This window comes from Hippocampus comes, unplaced genomic scaffold (assembly GCF_001891065.2).
Source record: "Hippocampus comes isolate QL1 unplaced genomic scaffold, H_comes_QL1_v1.1 scaffold2, whole genome shotgun sequence".
Lineage (NCBI taxonomy): Eukaryota > Metazoa > Chordata > Actinopteri > Syngnathiformes > Syngnathidae > Hippocampus > Hippocampus comes.
Window position 1 is genome coordinate 2790859 of NW_017805139.1, and position 21817 is coordinate 2812675.

General features: G+C 40.5%; 2 protein-coding genes across 6 annotated transcripts; both read right to left on the reverse strand.

The window, feature by feature from the left end:
- Positions 1-1476: 1476 nt before the first annotated feature.
- Positions 1477-6240, reverse strand: ptpmt1 (protein tyrosine phosphatase mitochondrial 1). Its single transcript, XM_019867403.1, has 4 exons — positions 5961-6240; positions 5370-5450; positions 3188-3379; positions 1477-2097 (listed from the first exon to the last, which is right to left on the reverse strand). The coding sequence occupies exons 1-4, from the start codon at positions 6105-6107 to the stop codon at positions 1963-1965; spliced, it is 555 nt and encodes a 184-aa protein (XP_019722962.1). The 5' UTR covers positions 6108-6240; the 3' UTR covers positions 1477-1962.
- A 1380-nt stretch (positions 6241-7620) lies between these two features.
- prc1b (protein regulator of cytokinesis 1b) lies at positions 7621-19522 on the reverse strand. 5 transcript variants are annotated; one of them, XM_019867399.1, is made up of 15 exons: positions 19391-19522; positions 19076-19208; positions 16068-16190; positions 15145-15378; positions 14481-14651; positions 13530-13679; positions 13285-13432; positions 13070-13206; positions 12288-12383; positions 12079-12225; positions 11893-12003; positions 11658-11792; positions 9777-9873; positions 9549-9583; positions 7621-9008 (listed from the first exon to the last, which is right to left on the reverse strand). In XM_019867399.1, exons 1-14 carry the CDS (start codon positions 19399-19401, stop codon positions 9564-9566), a joined length of 1713 nt encoding a protein of 570 aa, XP_019722958.1. In that variant the 5' UTR covers positions 19402-19522; the 3' UTR covers positions 7621-9008; positions 9549-9563. The 5 variants fall into 5 exon arrangements, with proteins under 5 accessions (XP_019722958.1, XP_019722954.1, XP_019722957.1 ...); XM_019867395.1 differs by having other exon boundaries at positions 9700-9873; XM_019867398.1 differs by lacking the exon at positions 9549-9583.
- Between the last annotated feature and the right edge of the window lie 2295 nt (positions 19523-21817).

Here is a 21817-nt window from a genome sequence, read left to right on the forward strand (position 1 = left end):
TTTTTTTACTCATTTTGCGAGCTCCGGTGTTTGTTTTTAGCCTAATTGGTCGCGTTACGGAGAAGCGTGGCTTGACGTGTGTCAAGCTGGACACAGACGGATGTAACGGAGAATCCGGTAAGTTTTCAAAATAAAACATCTTTCGTATTCCGAAATAAATAAAACGGAATTAAGGCAAGTTCTTTCTGTGCGGCCCGGTACCAAATGCCCGGCGGACCGGTACCGGTCCGCGGACCGGCGGTTGGGGACCCCTGCTATATATGATATTCCCTTTATGTGAAGAGACTTCTGATGTTCTGGATTGTTTTGGTCATTTTGACATGCTGTTCTCTGGGGTCACAACACCAATAAGTATTATCATTTGAGGTAATGTTAATAAAATACATTTTGATCTTTTTTTTTAATTTCTATCAACAGCAACCGACGTAGGAACTCGAGTACTGTATATTCAACGCAAGTGACGCACAGCGCGGAAAGAACACTGATTTAATATTCCGCGTACTCCTCTTCGCTTATTTGATTGTTTATATTCGTTTCAATTTACTCTATTCTTCTATTCTTTCTGACTTGAAATTCAGAGTTGTAATAATTAGTTTGAATATACTGTATTATTGAAAGTTAATTTTCATCCGATTTTTACCGCCCTCTAGAGTCTACGATGCACTTAGCATCTGCCTATCTCGCCTCATAATGGGCAAGCCGGCCCTGTCCACGGGCATCCCGTTGGTGACTCCAACAACGCATCATCAACACAAAGCAGAGCTTATGTTTCACCAGTGACCTAAACTGTTAAATTAACATAGGCTACATATTGGAAGGCGGTCTCACAGTGCAGAGGTGCAGGGTTCGATTCCGGCTCTGGCCCTCCTGTGTGAAGTTTGCATGTTTTTTCCGTGCCTGCGTGGATTTTTATCCGGGTACTCCGGTTTCCTCCTACATTCCAAAAACACGCATGGCAGGCTGATTGAGCACTCTAAATTGTCCATAGGTGTGAGTGTGAGCACAGATGGTTGTTCGTCTCTGTGTGCCCTGCTGGCAACTGGTTCAGGGTGTACCCCGCCTACTGCCTGAAGACAGCTGGTATGCTCCAGCACGCCCCGCCACCCTTGTGAGGATAAAGCGGTTCAGAAAATCGGTGGATGGATGGATAGTTTTACAAACTGTTTGTTCTGGTCACAGCTTTTAAAATAATTTTCATTTTTACTGTGTTTTGGAACGATTTTTTTCAATCTTACTATGAGTTATTTCATTAGTTTTCGGTAACTACAATAACCTTGAGCTGTGGATAAATTGTGAAACAGGTGAAAAGATGAATTTGCAAAACCAAAGCAATTTACTGTCCAATGCAGCATTTTCAAATACAATGTGGTGTCAATGTGTTACAATGCTCAAAAAAAAATCACATTACTAACCACATTCATGTATCTGATCATAATACTGTTTTTAAAATGAACACAATCAGGCAGCATTTAAATGTTTTATTCAAGAAACAATGGCAGTTTTTCAAAGTAAATTCAACGATAGGAAATGTGAAAAAACTAAAAACTTCTTGCAATTTTGTTTGTAAAACTGTTGCATGTAAAACATCAAACTAAATACAATTAGAATTCACGACATATTTTAAATGTTTATGTGTTCATGTCCCATTTGCTAAACTACTATTCCGTTCAATACAAAATACATTCGTTCAGACTGCAAACGGAAAACCATACAGGGTAAGAAACTTTCAATACAAATTCATTCTTTTGTTGTATAGTCTTGAATTCACAACTAAAAATGTAACAAATCCAGTAAAACTTTGAAAATGTTGATTTAAAAAAAAAAAAAACCTAAAGGTCTGACGAGCTCTGCTACCTTGCCTCGGAGTGTACATAAACGGTAGCAAGGGGCGACCAAGCCCCAATGACCAATTTCAAGTGTTCCAGAGTCCATCCATCCAGCAGGAGGCATCAAACATGTGCTTCACTCCCCTTGGGACTGTGCACACACTTGCAGATGGTATTTCCTCAACATTTCCAGCTGGGCAGTACGCACCAGAATGTGTGGTCTGACCAATGCCAGTTTCTGACATGCTTCCTCAGGGGTCCAACAGTGTAGCTGTCGGCAAACAAGTGCAACATCAAAAATCAACGTGCTACTGACCGCTAATAAGAACAAACAGTTAGGCTTCAAGAAGAGATGACAAATTTCACATTTTACAAGAAAAAAAAAAAGTAGTCATTGAGGCCAAGGGCGCTCAAAGGCAGAGAAAGGTCCTGATAATTCTCAGAGCCCAAAACAGACTTCATTTTTTTTTTGTCATAAGGATTTAGGCTTTGGAACTGAAATGTCACTGTTTGAGTACCATGCTTACAACAACACTAGTTGTTGAAGGGAGGCTAGTCTGTTTCCTGACAACTCAAGTGCCAACACTTTTCTCATTTTCCATGACTGGAAAATTGGCCAATCATTTTCCAGGTTTTCCAGGACGCGTGGGAACCCTGTTCTTTGTAAAGCTGAACAGACATGTATGACCATGATTAGAGGTGTCAAATAATCGTGTTAATTGCGAATAAATAATTACAGTCATATTTAGCATGTTATGTTTTTTAATCGCGTTAATCTAAATCTTTATTATCTGAAGCAAGTTCAGTGTTCAGTACTTGCATTGCTCAGAATAGTGTTCTTACCGTTTTTGATATGTCAACCTAAGCACTTTTTTATGGACCTGATGTTCTATTTTATTTTTATTTTGTAATTATTTGGACATTTACCAACCCCCCCCCCAAAAAAAAAAACATTGATATTCCCCCTGGTGGTCGAAATTAAAGGTTGCAGGTGTGACTTGGGACTCGTCTCAAATACAGCAGAAAGTATATGGCTTGGACTGCATCTGTTCAGGTCTGTTTAAAAAGAATAAAAGACTTTGTAATGCCACTTTTTTGTGATGTCATTCTTTTGATGTGCCTCAATAATGTAATGAATTTAAAATGAAAATAGTGGTTTTCTCAGCAATTTTTAGATGACATTAAAATATAGATTAATTAGATCAATTAATTACATATAATTAATTAATCAACCTTTTTTTTAATCTCCTGACAGCACTAGATAAAATCTCAATTTGTTAAAAAAAAAATGCAAACAAAAAGATGAAAGCAAACGTGTTACTTTCATGTTTTCTCAGATTCAAAAGAAATTCGGAACTGACCCGTATGAGGTATGCAGCAGCCAGTGTGGCACTGCGGGAACGTCCAGCCTTGCAGTGGACATAAACGCTGTTTCCCTTCTCTCTGTGTCGCAGAGCAAACTCAACCCCTCGGTGCAGATTCTCTAAAGTGGGAACACCCGTGAGGTCCACAGTGCTGAGTCTCAGTTGCTCAACCTCAGCAGCCTGCCACTCCTACCAAACAAGTTTACACACACAGACACAAAAAGGGAAAAATTCAATATTTTTCCGTCACTGATATCAGAAAGTGAAACCAATATATTCTACAGATTCTGCCATAGAATATTTCTAAAAATATTTCACTCGATATGTGTAATGAATCTAAACTATTAGTTTCCCCTTGATGTCACCCACCTTGGCCACCATAGTGAAGGTCGACACATTGTTTTGTTCCGGTGCTCATTGAGTGTTTGAATAGACAAATTTGATAACCAACGTCAAAAAATAGTGACTAAATGCGCAGTGTTTGGCTGATACAATACAGTTGGGGGCGGGGGACAAAGTCTCATTTTATCATTTACCAGCACCAATTTGGAGTCAGGGTGACAATGCTGAACATTTGTCAAGGAAAAGACTGAGACAATAGCTTTCATGAATCAGAATAGCTGACCTCACTCCAGCCAGACATCCAGTCCTCCACTTCATGGAAGCTAAGCTTTAATGCTTAGCAATGTTGGAGAAAATGCACGTTACACTATTCTATGCACAAATTTAATAAATGCAAATGTTACATTGGATAATGATCATTTGTTGACGTGCTATTATATTAAATGTACACTCGGGCTATTACTATTGAATCATTTTAGAAACAATTATCCTACGACTCTTCCGTCAAATAATTGAGACATCGGACACACACCCACCCAATGAAAAGGTTACCCCAGAGTCGGTCTGGGTGTCAAAATCTTTGCACAATTTATTCTTTTTCAAAAATATCCTTTGGTCTACATGTCTGGCAGCACACTTATTAACCACACCGACAAACTGTTTTTTGGACAAAACATGCAAACGCATTAATCGGTCATTCTTTGAGCAAGAGGAGATATATGATCGACTTTTTGAATAAATAATGCAGTCACACCTTTTTGATCTGTTCCAAATTGTCTCGTTCCCATTACATTTCACTCAGCCTGTACAAGGCCATACACCCTTTTTATCCAATCCAAAGTGTTTCCACACAAGTGAATGCACTGTGTCATCTTAAAAATCTATTTTTCCTCGCCACCATGAACTATGATGGTCCAAATCTCTTCCTCTGGGCAAATTCATACCTTATATTGACTACATGTCTCTACCAAAAGTGTGTATTTAGCCCTTAATCCTGAGGCCATGTCTGACAATGATAGAATGTGCAGTTAAACGCACAGCTGATGGGGAGCCATGACATGGAGTAATCTTCGGAAGATTACACTATTTTGACAAGACAAGTTTCTTACCATTGCATGTGTTGTGTGGTATTGCCAGAGTGACATGGAAGATGAAGCTATTGTGTAAGGTATGTGTTCAAAAACGAGGCAATACAACAAACCTGTTGAATCATTTGAACAAGTAGCACCCAAGTGATGAAGTGGAAAGCATGAAAATGCGAGCAGCGTTTGCAGAGCCTGCCCACATGGACAGTAAAGCCACTGAGAACTACCTGGCAGCCACCGGACGAAAGCAGCAACCAATCCTGTCATCTTTTGATCATGCACATTTGCAAGTAGTAATGATGATAAGGATCATAATTTAAAAATTATTATGTTTACATTTTAAGGCGCATTCATTATTCTTGAAGGTTCAATTGTTCTTATTTGATTCTGTTATACATTTGTATGTTTGAAATTAATGAAAAACAAATGTATGTTAATAAAATGTTGAATTACTCTATAATTATCTTTGTTGTCAGGACCATTATTTTGAAAACTGGCAATTTAAAGCAATCTATAGTGGATTTTTATATAAAAGGTTGGGAACCACTGAGCTACACCACAAATACTCTTAACTCCTGTGGTGTTGATAATCACCTATCGGTGCACAATACCCAAAACCAACAAAGCAATTGTTAAACTTTGTATTCAAGCAGGCCAGCCCTTGTGTCAACCTCTTAAATGTTCAAGATAAACACTGTCCTTTTGAAAGTCTGGTTCTTCAACTTACAAATAAGAGCTTTCCATGAACTCACCTCAGCAGAGTTACAAAAGTATTTGGTCTCATAGTTCTCATTCATTGTGATAACTCCTCGAACGTTTTCAGTTTCTACCAGCTGCAAGACAAAAAAGATCAATCTGTAAAATGCCGTTTTAAAAAAGTAAATATGTCACATAAAACTACCACAGATGTAAACACCAACCTTTATTAGAAAACGTTTTGTACCTTCCTGTAACAACCTTTAAATGTATGTAAATACAATATAAACAGCACAGAACCTTCAAAAAACAATTGCCATTGAAGACAATATTAGAGTTGAATCAAAATACATTTTATTTATTTATATGAAGTCATGAGGCATTTTTTAAGAATCTTATTGCCGGAAGTGGGATCTGTGAGAAAGATACCTGAACAATTTCTAAACAATATAATTTTGTACTGAACTCATTTGCCTCAATAGGATGCAGTACAAAATTATTGTTGTAAATTCAAACATTTAAAATATTTAATATTGTAGGTGTGTGTGTACATTGAAAAAAAGTGAGCTCCAGAATAATTCCTATTCTATCCATTTCAGAAAACAATATGGAGAATTGATTAATTTAGAGTAAAAGATAAGGCGAACCTGTTTGGTCATGGATCTGAAGGGCAGCGCTCCAAGCAGGACCGTTTCGTCCACACGGTCAAACCACCTTCGCGAAGACACCTTCTCCATGACGACATTGTAGGCTAGTGTAGGGTAGAAGAGCAGCCTTGCTAAAACTCCAGACATGATTAAATTGCTCAGTACGAATGCGATATTCTTCAACACAATGTTTCCGCAGGTCACGGATGTAGGACATCACTTGAGACGCAGTTTGCGAAGCACGTTGTTTGATGCCCCGCCCCCACCTTCTTTTCCGGTTATAGTAGGACTTCCGGGTAGGCCCTCCAAAACAAACTTAGTTCGCTCTTTTTGCCTATTACTGTATTATTATCTAATTTACCTTTTTATGGTGCTGCGTGATCAGAACGAGGCAACTTTACTTCCTGTTTTTGAAGTGGACTGTGACATTTTAAAATTGGCTATTACGAATGTTGAAGTCGCAAAGGCTTTTTCGAATCCAGTCATCCCCACAAGGGTGGAGGGCATGCCGGAGGCTACTCCAGCTGTCTTTGGGCTGTAGGCAAGGTACAGCCTAAACTGGTTGCCAGCCAATCGCAGGGCACAGAGACCTCACGCTCACCAAGGGACAATTGAGAGTGTTCCATTCACCTGCCATGCATGTTTTTTGGAATGTGGGAGGTACCCTGAGAAAACCCATGCAGGCATGGAGAGAACATGCAAACTCCACACACAAGGCCAGAGCCGGAATCGAACCCTTCACCTCTGCATTGGGAGGTGCAAGTGCTTAAACCGTTTCCACTGTGTCGCCCGACACACATACAAGGCACAGCAAACGGCGCTTTGTTTGTGCAGCTAGCCTTTCAATATGTCTGCCAGGAATGCATTGTGGGAGATGCAGGGTTGAACACCTGTTTCGAATCCACCACTGAGGCACATTTTCATTCAGATAAGATGGAACCCCGAGGTGCCAATGGGGCAGTGATCCAACTTGTTGAAAAAGGAAGTCATTCAAATCTAGCAGTCAAGCGAATAGGCACCTTTTGCTGATGTCACTTTATCCACAATGCTTAGTGTCCATCGGCCCATTCGAGGGCTTACCTGCTGCCAAAGGAAAACACAAAGACAAGTTTTATGCACTGTTTGCGTTATCAGTCTACTTATGTCTAGTATGGTGAAAAGGTCCCAATTAGGACACCCATTCATTGCAGTGACACAGTGAAACCAATTTTTCAAAGTAATTATGTCGAAAAACCAAAGTTGTTTCGATGGAAAGACGGTGGGGAAACACTGACTTCTTCTCGGATAGACAAAACGTGAATCATGTCTGCCTCATATTTACAATGAAAGGTTAATCATATGACCCTCTCACTGCACATGAAACAGAAAAAAATGACCAGATATAAAGTGATGAGACCAAGTCCTTGTATATTTTGATGGTGAAAAGTGGTCACGTCAAAGACTAGATGGCCATCACGCTCGTCTTCTTTCACACAACAGCTTCTGTTTTTCCCCTCGGGTTTGAACCAAAAAACACTGCCAAATTTCTTAACTCCAGTTGAGCAATTAGAGATACGGTAGTTCCAATTTTCGGATCCATTTACGTACCCTATTCTGTTCTTTTGGCCACTCAAACAACTGTTTGCCTGAATGCGAACAAGGCATCGCCACACAGCATGGAGGCATTTTGCAGATTAACTTGATAACAATGGCAAAGAGCAGTTAACGGGACTAACAACAATGCAGAACAATGGCTGACTTGCACTCGGCCTTCTGTAAATGACATCAGAGATTGCCAAAAAAAAAAGCATTTCCGCTGGTAAGTGCCTGGCTTTGGGTCTATCTGGGTGGGTTAAGTAAAAAAAAAAAAAAAAAAAAAACGTTACCGATATGCTTGAAATAGTTTTAAATCAAAGTATTACTCAAAAGATGATTGGCCTACATGAGGAGCCGCCATTTTGAAAGTGATGGATTTATTCCATTACATTGCTTTAGAAGCGAATAAATGCGTAATGGCTTTGGCTGATTCTATTTGAATCACCCCATACATCAGAAATTGCGGTAATTCTAAAGTAATTAAAATGAACAGAATTTGACCCCTTCACTCAAGTACCACCATGTTCCAGATCAAAATAGAGCATCAAATGGAAAAAAAAAAAAAAAAAACGCCAGTTTCCCAGTCTTTACAGTAGAAAAAAAAAGTCATACATGAGGAAGTTTTACATTTCCCATAAAAACAATTGCTTAGTAACGGATTAAATACGAGCCATACATAAAATGCTGTTTGCTCATGTCGTGATTCTAAGTGAGATAGATCTTTTACATTTTGACCAGGACTTTGCAGAGCACTTTAACCATCCTGTCCACTAAATGTAAAAGCACTGGTACAGGACTTATTACCATCTTAATGGATAGCCCATTGTGCTTGTCCAAAAAAAAAAAAAGCATGTAAAGAAATTAAAAATGTATGTACACAGTTACATGTTACAACCAGGGGGGAAAACTTCAAATGGAACAGTGTGTAAAACTACACAATGAACTGGAAGACATTTTACAAAAAGTGCAAATATTTATATTACATTTGGTGTGTCCCCTTTCGATTGCATAACTTCTGAATGTTGACTACTTAAATGTTGCCTACAAACAAATACCATGAGGCCGGATTTTCTTTTCATCTTCGTCAACACTTAAAAGACAAGGCAGCGTGACTATAACATGTTTCCCCCGTGGACAGTGACAGACTAAACATCTGTGTGATAGCATTGCTCAAAGCAGCAAAGCCCCTCATTAACCACTAATACTGCATTATTAACTTCACTTACATTTAAATGCATAGAGCGCCATATTGTGCTATCTATTCAGAAATTTTTATGAAGAAGAAGAAAAAATAGTTTTGCAATTGTAAAGTTGAGCTCATGACTAAACAACTGTGGATTTCCATCATGTGAATGTATATAAATATATATAGTGGAGGGAGTCATGTCCAGAGGTGAGAGGTTAAAGTTTGGTGATGGTAGAGTTCAGGATGTGCTGCTGGATCTTGGGGTTAGAGGTCTTCGACAAGTCTCGCTGTCAAAAAGGAAAAGCAAAACAATATTTAGGACCAAGAATGAACGTTGCAGCCTTTGGCTCAAGTCTCCCGAGTTAACATTCACAAATCCTTGGTTTGTTGACCGAAAAATGCAAATAAAGAAAGAAATTTCACCGTAAAACCCCACCAAAAAGTCTTGCTTTTGTCCCTCTGCTTTTGTCATTCCGCCATCATTTCCCCTATTGGATGCTCTGAGATGTCATCACAATGCACTGAGCTCATTACAGTTAAGACTGTTTTGTTTTGGATGTGCGATTGTTATCAGTGTCAGTACTATTACCACGACTTTCTGTGGGAGAAATAGTTTCTAAATTGGAGGGACAGGATCAACTGAGATTTTATTCAATTGGCAAGCTACACACTTGAACCTTTCCACTGTATACTGAAGAATAGTGTAAGAACTGTATGTGATTTTTAAAGGCGTGGTGTCACTCGAGCATGAAACAGCATGCTTTAATTGACAGACATGCAATTAACGCAAAGGGTTAAGTCACTCAAGGATTAAGAAATTAACACACCTGGACTGAATACTTTCAGTATTCACGAAGTCCCTCTAAAAGGCAAATTTACACAAATGTATCAAATTTCGTAACACGCCACATATTCAACGCAAGAGGCAAAGCAAGGGGGAAAGGGGAGACAAAACATGAAGACAAAATGGTCAATTACCACAAACTCGGAATATGTGCTGGCAACTGAGTTAAGGCTGACGTTACACTGCGGACTAGCGGGGGTCAGCAACGCACCACTCAGAGGGGTTCCCTTCAACTGGGTCTCATTCTCTTTGTCACAGTTCACTTTTGGATGGGGAGGTTTACCACCTCCAATTCTTTGTGCGGGACCCTGAAACAGAGACAGAGACTCACTGGAAACACTGAACATAATCTTCAGGATAGCACATGAGGAGCAGATGCTGACAAGCACCAATGGCGCCTTGTGTGTGCCGGGCTTTAGCAACATTTTTTGCTATACTGTATCTATTCAAATCTCTCCGGGAGCTATTTATCTCACCCCCACCACTCCAAAAAGAAAAGACTGACAGGAATCGTCCCAATGTTATCAACGTTTGTATTTCCTGTACATTAAGGAAAGCGGGCCAAGAAGATTTGGCCTGATAATTACTGCATGCAGATGTACAGTTGTATCATTATAAATTACTGTCAATAATATTATCCGCCTTATCGAATATTTGAGGGTCTTGACTAGGAATGGCTAATGTGAGTTGGTAGCTGCTGCACTAAATTAATGTGATAATTTTTAAAGCATCAAGATATAATTTTAATGACGGCTTACTCTGTAATTTTGTTCAAATTTTATAGTTCATAATTATAACAGGACATACCATGTCTACACACATACTGTAACAGTTTATTGAAAACTTTAGTTTTTTTCTAAATACATTAAAAATAATACAAATTTGAGATTAGGCCAAACAAAAAAGATAGTGTGTTTCCGGTAACATGAAATTTCAGCATAGGGTCGGTAGGTCGGACAAAGTTTTTTTTTTTTAATCTTTTTTTTTCCCCCCCATCAAAAATTTAAACAAAATAACCATAAAACATAAAACAAGAAGACATTGAACCCGCTGCTCCGCGGCCGGTGCCGCTGCCACCTATTTAGTTTTCTCCCCAATCCAGACTCGGGGGGCCTGGGCGCGCCGCCGCCTCCGCCGTCCTCCTCCGCCCTCGGTTTTTACTCGGCCCGTGGTGTTCATCAAATAGTTCGCTGAATTTTTTCGATACATCAATGAATGCTATTTTCTTCGTCGCGAGCATGCGACTGTAACACAGAAATCGCGGTTTAAACTGTCGTCGGAGATCGCGGCTGCCGGCATTGTTTCAATGTTGTTGACAGACGACAGGGCAAACGACGACGCGCTCAACGTGAATATCGCGAGAGTTTGCACCGATGTAAACCCGCTACACAAAAATGTAGAGGGTTGTTTGAAAAAAATGCCGACCGTAAAGTTTTTTTTCGACGTAGAAATTCTCGGTCGGTCGGGTTACCGGAAACACACTACTTTTTTTCCTACGCCTTAGCGCGTAGATTTACATTTGGCAAGGGATGCGGTTTTTCATTTGGCTACTTAGCAAAATTATTTGCTCACACCTGATTTGGATGAATTGATTTAACAGGTTTGGAGGTAAGCAGGCTTAGGTGCGCTCAGTGAAAATGAAGTGAAAACTGCTATTAGCCTCAGTCAATTCATAATTTAACAACGGGAACATGGCATTTGTGACACAACACAAGCTGTAGTCATCACGTTGAGGAACTAGCTTTGCTAAGATTGTCTCCTTTGGGAGTCTGTGAGCAGAAAGATGACAACAAAGCATAGCAGCCTCCTACAGAGGAGGCACAACTTATGCATGATTTTACATATACATATATTTTTGTTCATTCAGGTACAACACTGCCCACTCTGCCTTGGACCCTCTTTTTGCATTGTAAACCAATAATTTGAATAATCACTACCAAATCAAAGCACCAATTATTGTCAGTGAAAATAAGGGTATTCCAAACGTGATTTCTGGAAAAAGCCACATTGTCCAAACATTACTCACTTGGAGTGTCTCAGTGTGTTTTTCCACTATCTGCAGTTGCATTTTATCCACATTCTTTCGACCAACCTTATTGGCAGATAAAGGGGGCCGTGTCATCGGTGAGCGCGGCACAGGTGAGCGACAGACAATTCCGCTGTAGGCAGAGGCTGCAGAGCGCATGGTGCTGTTGGACGTGGCCATAGAAATACTGGAGGTAGCATTCTGAGAGGCAAAAGTATCATATACTGCATTAAAGACCCAAATTACCACTAAATTAATACCACAATGGCAGTATATAAGGAAAAACACATGGCGGGTTTACCATCCTTCGTGATTTATTTGGTGTGTGGTTGCCCAGCAACCTCCGCTTGGGGGTTTGCACTGCTGTCCCATACAGCATATCCTCCTCAGTCTGCTTGCTCTTCTTTAGTTGCTAGTCAGCATTTAAAAAGAGGAATGTCAACTCACATATAGGCAAATCGGTTTGGCATAAAGCTAACATCCGTACCCTTTCTAGTTTTTCTTTTTCTTTTTCGGCTTGGTGCAGCTTCCACTGTTCGTTCACGTATTGAAGAAATTTCTGGCCATTGACCAAAAACTCGCTGCCCTGCTCACTTTCCCATGCGTCAATCTGGCCTTTTAATTTCTTTTCCAGCTTAATAAAATAAATTGTGTTTATTATCACATGTTCAAAATTGTATCACCGCTATTTCTTACCTTTGGCAGGTTTTTATGCAAATCAGCCCTCAGTTTCTCCTCTCTGAGCAGATTCCCTCCTCTATTTGTAAATCTCGATGGATCTGATGCTTTTTTCTGAAATGAAAATACAACTTTTTAGCGAAATACCATGCAATCAATCAACTACGGTATTTCTACAAATTTTGAGTGAAATAAAAAGATTTTTAAACTGAAATTAACTACTGTATATGGTTTCAAGTGGATGACTGACAACAGTTTAAGCTTGATTGTTGGACAATGCTGTTTGGTAATGGGTGTTGCTGAGCCTTTGCGGTTGTTATGGATGCAGTGAAAACTAAACATTTAAAAAAAGAAAAAGCAAAATATATACATCAATCCAATCCAACAAGCATGTGCAATATATATATATATATATATATATATATATATATATTTTTTTTTCTATATATATTTTTTTTTGTGTAGAACTTACTATAATAGCCATCAACATTAACGGAGTCATCAATAAATTAAAGTGGGTGTGTCCCTCCTCACTCTCACCCTTTTCAAGATGATTGTCATCTTGCTGGCTTTAACTGTCAATCAATGCCAAATTTGGTAGGAGGAATGTAATTACTTGAACAGAGATTTACACATAACACGAGCATGGCAAGGAACATGACTGATATGGTCCTCGTTTCGATAATATCTTGAATGTTCACGTCTTGATTTCGGTACGAAAAAGATATACGGCCCAGCCTTAGTTGTTGCATTGTTATTTTTTTTCCCCAATGTGTTTTTCACCATTCAGGTGTACTCACATCTAACTCCAGGAAGTGTCTCCAGCTTTCTTCCCATTGGTGAACACCATCAAAAAGCTCTTTGTGAGCCTCATAATGCTGCTTCAGACGCTGAATCTCAGCATCATGCATACTCAGTAGGTCCTCAGTGAAATCCTCTATGGGATCAAGTTTTACACTCAGCAAAACCCAACAGATTTGTTCCCCAAAACAATGACCTGGGAAAATAAACTCACCACTAAAATATGGGGAAAATGCCTGCCGTTGCTCAGTGCTTAAGAAGCATTTTTCCCAAAACACAGCGATCTCAGAGCGAATGGCATCTGTAACATTGCGAAGGTTCTGCAGTTTTAGTTCCTCCAGATGTTTTAGCCCTGCTTGCAACTGGAAAGGGAAAAACGTTTTTTTTTTTGTTTTTTTTTTTTAAATGCACAACTCATGGAGGACTTATACGAAAGTGAGGCTCGTCAAGTCATCTCACCGCCTTCAGGTTGCGCTTCTTGGACGTGACCATGTGTTCAGTGAAAGCCTCTCTCTCCTCCTGGGATACCTGTAGTCTGTCCCACAGCTGCTGGATCTTCTCTCGAAGAGCCTCACAGGCTAACTCGTTGTCTTTCTTGTGTTGCTCCAGCTGCAAATCGGCAGTTACATCAGCTATCACAGAGATTGTTTTGGGTGGGGCCTGAAATCTAATCTGCTTTCAAATGATGGCCATCTACAAGTAAGGGCAGGCAGCTCCACTGACCCCCACCCCCCACTCCCCCAACTCGCTGTCTTGTGCGTATGGATAGGAGGTTGCAGTCAACGTGCAAGCTTGGCGCTGTCTGCGGAGAACACTTCCAGTGTGTCAGCAATCACCTGAATATCTGACTGCATGAAGTTGCAACTTGCAACAGCGGTGCGAACACGCAACGTCTTCCATCTGAAAGGGCCGAGCGAATTCTCTGCACCAATTTGTGATGAAGACGGGGGGGAAAAAGCGGCTTACAATTAAACAGGTTGGACTGCATTCAGGGAGCTCATTTGGAAAACGTTGCGTAAGACGCAAACTAAATGCAATGGTGCGCTGCCTGTATGGCATCAATTAAAAGTCCCATGGTTGAGATGTTGAATGAGAAGTGATGCAGAAGGTCCTCGAATATTGAGATAATCCCGGTGATCAGATCAGACAGGTTTAAATGTTTTCATTGGGGCTCCGAGTAGTCATCCAGTACTCAATGTAACACAGCAATGCAGTCAAACAGTAATCGTGCGTAGTTTGACATTATTGACCTAAAATGACTGATAATGACTAAACAGGTCAGGGGTTTTCAATGTGATGAATGAAACGGATTTGTGATTTTTTTTTTTTTTCGATGTACATGTCGTTTTTGGGCTCAGTTTTCAACATGCATATTGACAGTATAAATGAGACCAGGAAAATCCATCTCACCTGGCAAAGAAGCAGTTTGAGTGAGGTAATGTTATCACGAGAGAGGCAAAAAGAGTCCTCGTCCTCGCAGACAACATCCTTCTCAAAGCTGGTCTCCGGCAGGTGATCCAGATCATTCATGCACAAGATGATCTGCTTCTTGAGGCCTGTGAACTCAGCATACCGATTTGTCTGTCCATAGAGGAAAGGGGCAAAGCACAGCAGAAATGCCATTTGATTGTGTGTCTTCATTTCATTTGCATTCTGGTAGATTTGGACACTTGTTCCATCCCAATTTCACATGCCAATCAAGCCTGCTCCATTACATGACTTTTTATCCTTCACATAACAGTACATCCACAGTCCTTTTTAGCATCACTTTGATCAAGCTCTAGGCGCCAGTTGATTTAGACCCCAAATCACATCATTCCTCCCATAGTGATCCAAGTATAACCAGAACATCATACATGGCACTGCCAATCAACATCATTTTTTAAACAATTCACAGTACTGCTTTGGTGAAGCAAAAAGGTCCCTTCAGGTCTTAATGTCTGTGTTGAATTTAAGATGACTTCATAGAATGATGGTCTAAGAACAACACTTTTGGTAATAGGAAAGGTAAAACTAAAAACTGGTCTTAAAGGGGTGGAAATGGTGAGTGCAACCAAGTGGAAAAAGCACCTACCTTCTCTGCAGTCTGGTTAGCAATATGTTGGTGAAAGCTCTCCAGTTGGTCCTTCGAGGGAACGGAATCTGGGGAGATACCAAATGGAATGGAGCACAGGATGTCACACAGCTCCTGGTCCTGCTCCAGCAGAGCCTTCAGCTGTTGCATACGGCGAGTCTTCTCCTTTCTCAGGCCATCGACCAGCGTACGGAGGTTCTTCTCCTGCTGGAGCATGCTCAGACCAACCTCATCCTGAATCGAGACAGAGTAATCAAAAGCACATATTCGTTGTATAAAATGGGGTGTTTTGATTTTTTTTAGGTGATGCCATAACATAAGGATTGAAAAGGTACGATGTGATGCCAACCACAGAACCTGAAATGTAACTAACGCAATCTTGGTCCACATTTTCATGGCAAAAAAAAAAATGTGATGCCAACCACGGAACCTGAAATGTAACTAACGCAATCTTAACACAGTGAGTATGCAATAAAGTGTTTGCAAACTTTGTTAAGAGTGGTTAAATACTTGTTTCTTTCACGAATACAATGCCGATGGAGTCTTTACAATGTTGGCCCTCTGATACTGTTCAGGGTCACCGACTAGGAGGAGACTCGAGAAACGTATGCACTGTCCCTGTCACTCAGCTGTACCCACCCTGCCTGCACCGAAGTCAGGCAGGTGAACCATGACACCAGCGATGAAGTCTGACTATTTCCTGTAACATTCTAAATCAGAGCTCCAGCTTCTTGGAATGGATTTTGTTCAAACTTGAGCTTTGCATTTATAACAAACTGCCTGAATTCAAATATGACAGCAATTTATAATGGGTTTGGTATGCACAGTTCACTGTCTGTAATCCAGAATCTAATCGAATACATTTTTAAGAAATCGTTGCCATGTTCACTCTTAATATAAAATGCATCATTACTGACAGTTACCTGAAACATAGGAATCTGAAGTTCAAGACAGAGCTTCTCCAATTCACTTTTGCAGTTCTGAATGCTGCTTATAACTCTGCTCCTCAGGGATTCCTCTTCTTTGATCATCATATCGAGTAAACTCTGGTGGACAGAATTATCACAGAGTTAATCGACTTCAAGTCAATGCACCAGAACCAAACTGCAAATTACAATTCATTTTTGCAATAGGTAGTCTTTGCTTAAGATTAAGTGTCAAGATAATTTTAAAAAATGGATACTGCATTGCAAACATAACAGACGAGGGATTCAAGGAAATCTTGTGCGGTGAAACAGTTAAGTGCACCCTATTTTTGACAAGCACCCTTCCTAGCAGTATTTTAAACTTGCCTGAACACCCATGTCAATTTCTTGGCAACTTAAAATTATGTCCTTGTGTTGATATTTATTCCATTGTTGTTGATACCAGGGGTGTCAAACTCATTTTTGTCTGGGCCACATTGTCGTTACGGTTTCCCCTCGGAGGGCCGTCATGACTGTGAATTTTTAAAAACCATATAAATGTTTAACCACCTCCACATTTTACATACACAATAACGAACATATTGATGGAGAAACTCTTTTGAAATCAGAAGTCAGGAATAATGGTTTGTTCAAATATTGTTGTTATGGATTAGATATGACAATATGAAATTTTTGTCCAGACTTTAGCAAGCATCATGGAAGTTGGCATGCATGATTTGCTTTCGTGGGCCACATAAATTGGTGTGGCGGGCCAGATCTGGCCCCCGGGCCTTGACTTTGACACGTGTGGTTTACACTTTATCGTTTTATTGTTTCTAAACTATGTTTTTTTTTGTCTTTTGTTTCGTCACATGGTGTTTGGTGTTACGTCGTGTGGACCTGATGTGGATTGCTTTCAGCGTTTTTTGGCCATGACATTCGTCAAAGGAGAGGAATCTGTGCTTGGTGGTTGCGCCTTCTCAGCAGCACGTGTGTACCAACACTGATTTTGATTGGGAGGAATGTCGGTGCCGGACAGCCCCGGGGCGCTTGTGTTTTTTGCGCCTGTCATGGGAGCATTTTTCACAGCCCCGTTTTGTTCAGTGGAGATGTCGGCGCTGTTGGAGAGTCTGCGTTGGTGCGGCTGGATGGAGGGCTGCTGAAGTTGAGGATCAGGAGAGAAGAGCGTCGGCACGGAGCGCCGATGCGTATTTGGAACTGAGAGTCGCCACTTGGAATTGAAACGGATTTACAGGAGAAGTGAACCAATCTCTTTTTTCGTCAGTGGACGTTACAGCTTCTTGTTTACTTTGAAACTCAGCTTGTAGTCGACGTGTACACATTTTGAGCATGATGTCTCTGACCCACTGGAGAAAGGAGACTTTGATTCTCTCCTCTTTCATCTAGAACTGCTTCAAAAAACACAGCGTACGTGGGAAAAGTGGTTAAGATTGCATGACTGTCCGTGTTTTATGTCATGTGTTGTGTTTATTATTTACTCTGTTAATTGTTTTGTAAAGCGCTGTTACAGCTGCAGCTGTTGTGAAAGCGCTATATAAATCAGGATGTACACTGATTGACTGATTGTATGTTTTGTTCAGTTGCCTTGTTTACACTGTGATTGGCTGGCAACTAGTTCAGGGTGTGCCGTGTTCTGCCCTAAGATGTGATCGATAGGGCAATGTCAGTAACTTTGCTTCCAAATCGTAGCCTTACCCTCACTTTTTTGTATGTTTTTTTGTTTTGTTTTTTTAAGCTGAACACTTGATCTTTTGATTCGAACCACAATCTCATTTTCTTAAGACTAATTTTGACTCTTTTTATTATCAACCAGCATTCAGAGCTGAACCCGTGACACGGCAAAATAATACAAGATGCCTAATAGCCAACCACAATAAAATACGTAACCACTGCCTATCTTTTAAAGGTACAACGTGTACAATTTACTGCCATCGATAAATTGAATGCAACGACCTAAGCGGGAACCCCTTGAATTTTAAAGCGCGCGCACTACAGTGCCTCAGAGAGACCAAACCTTACAGGTCTACCACCACCATAAGAGTAAGTGTATCGGGTATGTTACACGTGCTGTAGTCTTGATGTTGAGAACTACGGTCGCTAAGTTTGTTACCTTCAGGTGTCTATAGCAGAAAGATGGCGAAACATGGCAGCCTTCTGTAGGGAGGCGCACCCTATGTAATGTAATTAGCCATTACTTCACTTCCAGTTATATTAAAAAACAACAACAACAACAACAACGATGTGGTATAACATATAATACATTTAAATTCAGAATGGTCTTTTGCATATTAAATTGATAGTTCTCTCTCTCTCTCTCTCTCTCTCTCTCTCTCTTCCCCTTTAATAAAATTTAGTTCAGATTTGACTTGAATGAACTCCCCATCAATTGTCATTCATCCATCCATCTTGTGTCAGACAACATATGATTTAATCATTCATGATGTCTGGCAAAACATTTACGGACGCAGAAACGGTCTGGTAATATCCTACTGTCAACTATTTAAATGTGAAGAATGCATTTTTAAAAGAAGAAACATTCATTAACAGCAGTTCAAACTTTTAAACTCCAGCTAAAATAGTACATGCAGTGCATTAAAAATCTCTGACAGTGTCATTCAAAAAGAACATTATATAAGGCAAAGATGCTAATTTATTCATCTCATTAGATCAGGGGTAAGGAACTCCAGGTCCTCGAGAGCCATATCCTGCCTGTTTTAGATCTCTCCCTACTCCAACACACCTGATTCAACTGATCATGATCGTTTCATGCTTACAGGGCTTGCTGATGAGTTGATCATTGGAATCAAGTGTATTGAAGTCGGGACAGATCTAAAACAGGCAGGATCTGGCTCTCGAGGAACCGGAGTTCCCGACCGCTGCTTTAGGTTGTTGCATGTGCAACTCATGTTCACTACACAGTATAAAGTATATTGTACCTCGAATAAAAACCAAGCTGTACCAACCTATAGTTTTTATCGGTTGTAATAACGTAAGACTTGACTCACCTTGATATGGTTCTTAACAACATTAGTTCGCTGTAGCCTTTGGTCTTCTGGAATGCCAATCTCTTCCCAAATGTCCTTCAAGTGGCACAAGGCTTTGTTGAGGCATGAAACAGACTCTGCTGCTAGTACCTCACTGCAAAAATTAGAGCATTTAAGACGGTAATCGTTATATCGCAATGAGTACAACTGTTGTAAACCAGTGAAGGAGGATTCAAACAAATGCTGTGTTCGATGCACTGGACCGAAACCGGTTAACGTGTTTTATCAATGTGTCACAGCTTGTTCAATGCAATAGAAAAAATATTTATATCATACCTTCTCCTCATCGTTAACAGCGGTGTGACTGCCACCGATCGAGGAAAACAGATTAAAACGTATGAAAGAGAGAAACTACTGATCGTCAACTCTAGCGCTTGCTCTCGCTTGTCCGTTTGTATCGTTGTTCAAAACACGCAGCGTGCAGTTCTGCTCTCCGATTGGCTCGTTCTCTGAGGTGGCGCGTGTTGAGTTTTACGTAGTCGGCCGTCGGAACGATGACATTCGCAGGCACTTTATCCATAGCGCCGCCCACCAAATGCTTTCCCACTTCATCTTTCTATTAAAACAAGCACACACTTTTTTAGGATGACGTTATTTATTACGAAAGAATTAAATTGGAGTACTGTACAGTAGTTAAGTGTTTAAACAAGTTTGTGTTCCCGGTCACAAATGACCATTCCACTAAACGTCACCATAAAAATCCGAATTCATAGATATACTTTAATACCTGTGTTTGATTTCCAATTAAGTTCTAGTTAATATTGCTACATATGAACTTCGAGATGTTTTTACTGGTCTACGTCAATCTTTGATCGGATTGTATGTACTTGATATCAAGTTCTTCAAAAGAGTTCTTATTTTCAGTCAAAGACAAACACATGACACTTTCTTTACTGTTTATTACAGTACAGTGTACTTCGGGCCATAATTATCAATAACATTTGCTTTGAAACCCTTTTACCTTTTTTAAGTGAGAAAAAGTAGCACCTGTTATGCTCCCAGTCAAAAGTAACCATGCACATTTTAATTGCATAAAAAGAAAATTATCCCCAAACTGCTCTTGACATGTTCACAATATTCTAAGATAGATGTCTTTGTAAACGTTAACCAGTCTATCACATGCGTTTTTCTTAGCCTTGTGTCTTGTGATTGTCCCCACCATGGTCAATTTTGGGGGGAGCAGATCCTCAACATGTGCGTATGAAGTGAAGCATTTATAACATTACTTTCTGCCCCTTTAAAAAAACTTTTAAAATGGTCAAATTTTGACCGGACCACAAAACAACTGTTACTATTGTCAAGGTAACGCGCCTCGTCAGGCAGGAGATTAAGCACAAAATTGAGAAAATGGAATTGGATGGTTTAAGTCCTGAGACAAATTCCTAATTCGACCACTAGAGGGGAACAGAGGGATCCTAATGCAACGAGAAGCCAGCTCCACAAATCCTGAACCATGGGTAAACTAAAATAAATAGTAGTATCGGTTACAAGTACATGCCAGAGTCAATGCCTTATGAAAAGCCTTATGAAATAATTACGGAAATTGTCAGCTCATAAGAAATCGACTAAGTTTAAAGAATGTTTAAGAAAATGCAGCGCTCCTTTTCTTCTTGTTTTCCTTTTTATTTAGCCAGTCATTATAAGATGACATTATAAAGGAACAAAGATATTAATCAAATGCTTATGCAATGCTTTTGAAACTGCTTTGAGTGAAGAGTATTACCTTATGACTGATTACTTTCTCTCCAAGTAATGTCATATGATGTGTAACAAAAATTATGGGTTGAGAACCTAAGCGCCTACGAGAGAGATGGGCAAGCAACATGTCTATGTATATACATGATAACCCCGCTGCAAAATGCTACATGAAAAGACTGTCTATCATTGGGAGGCTGAAACAGCATACAGACGCTGCCCCCGGTCGACTCAAGTGAACATCGACTGAGATCTCAGAGCCTGCTCTGATTCAGCCCCGCCTGGAAAGGGAGTTCCCTTCAGTTGGTTCCCACCAGAAATTCCCACCAGAAATTCTCACCAGAAATTCTCACCAGAGAAAATTCAGTTCCCACCAGGAAAGATTGCGTAACCTGACCTGATACGACCTTGCCTGGGAAACTGTAGGCGAAGATTGCTCCCGCCTCCCTGCTTGGATTACGTGATGGGGAGGAGAACAACCTGAGACGTTCCGGACTGGAGCTATAAAAAGGGAGGGAGTGCGGAAACGAGAGGTCAGAAGGGTGCGGTCAGCGTGCTCCGGAGAGCTCCGCGACCGGGAGGAAGATCACCCTTCCCTCTTAGACTTAGAGGAGCGCGACGGACGGGAATGGGAGAACGGATGAATTGAGGATCTGAGAACCGGCGGGTGAGCCAAGCCCAACGGTACCTGCACAGATCTCAATCTCCGGAGAAAGGGCCAGAGGAACGTGGGAAATATTTGAGTGTCTGAGAGTCGGCGGGCGAGATGTGTCCAACGGCGCAGACCTCAAGCTCCGAGGGGGAAGAAATTCCCCTGATTGAGGAGTTTTTCCTTCGCGTGGTTCTTTTTTATCCCTTACAATTCCCCGAAGTTGTGCTCCTCCAAAAAGTTATCCCCTGAATTTCTCCTTTTAATTATTTTTCAACCCTACAATTGGATATACCACAAAGACCCCAGAATTGGATTTATACAAGAGGATTTTTATTCCAGGCCTTGTTGTTCGAGCG

Coding starts and splice junctions, on each gene's coding strand:
- ptpmt1 (XM_019867403.1), bottom strand. CDS start 6,107: ATGTCTGGAGTTTTAGCAAGGCTGCTCTTCTACCCTACACTAGCCTAC. Junction 5,451..5,960: donor TCAGATCCATGACCAAACAG/GTTCGCCTTATC, acceptor TTTGTCTTGCAG/CTGGTAGAAACTGAAAACGT. Junction 2,098..3,187: donor CTGCTGCATACCTCATACGG/GTCAGTTCCGAA, acceptor GTTTGCCGACAG/CTACACTGTTGGACCCCTGA.
- prc1b (XM_019867395.1), bottom strand. Junction 13,433..13,529: donor AGAAGCGCAACCTGAAGGCG/GTGAGATGACTT, acceptor TTCCCTTTCCAG/TTGCAAGCAGGGCTAAAACA. Junction 12,004..12,078: donor AAAAAGAAAAACTAGAAAGG/GTACGGATGTTA, acceptor AATGCTGACTAG/CAACTAAAGAAGAGCAAGCA.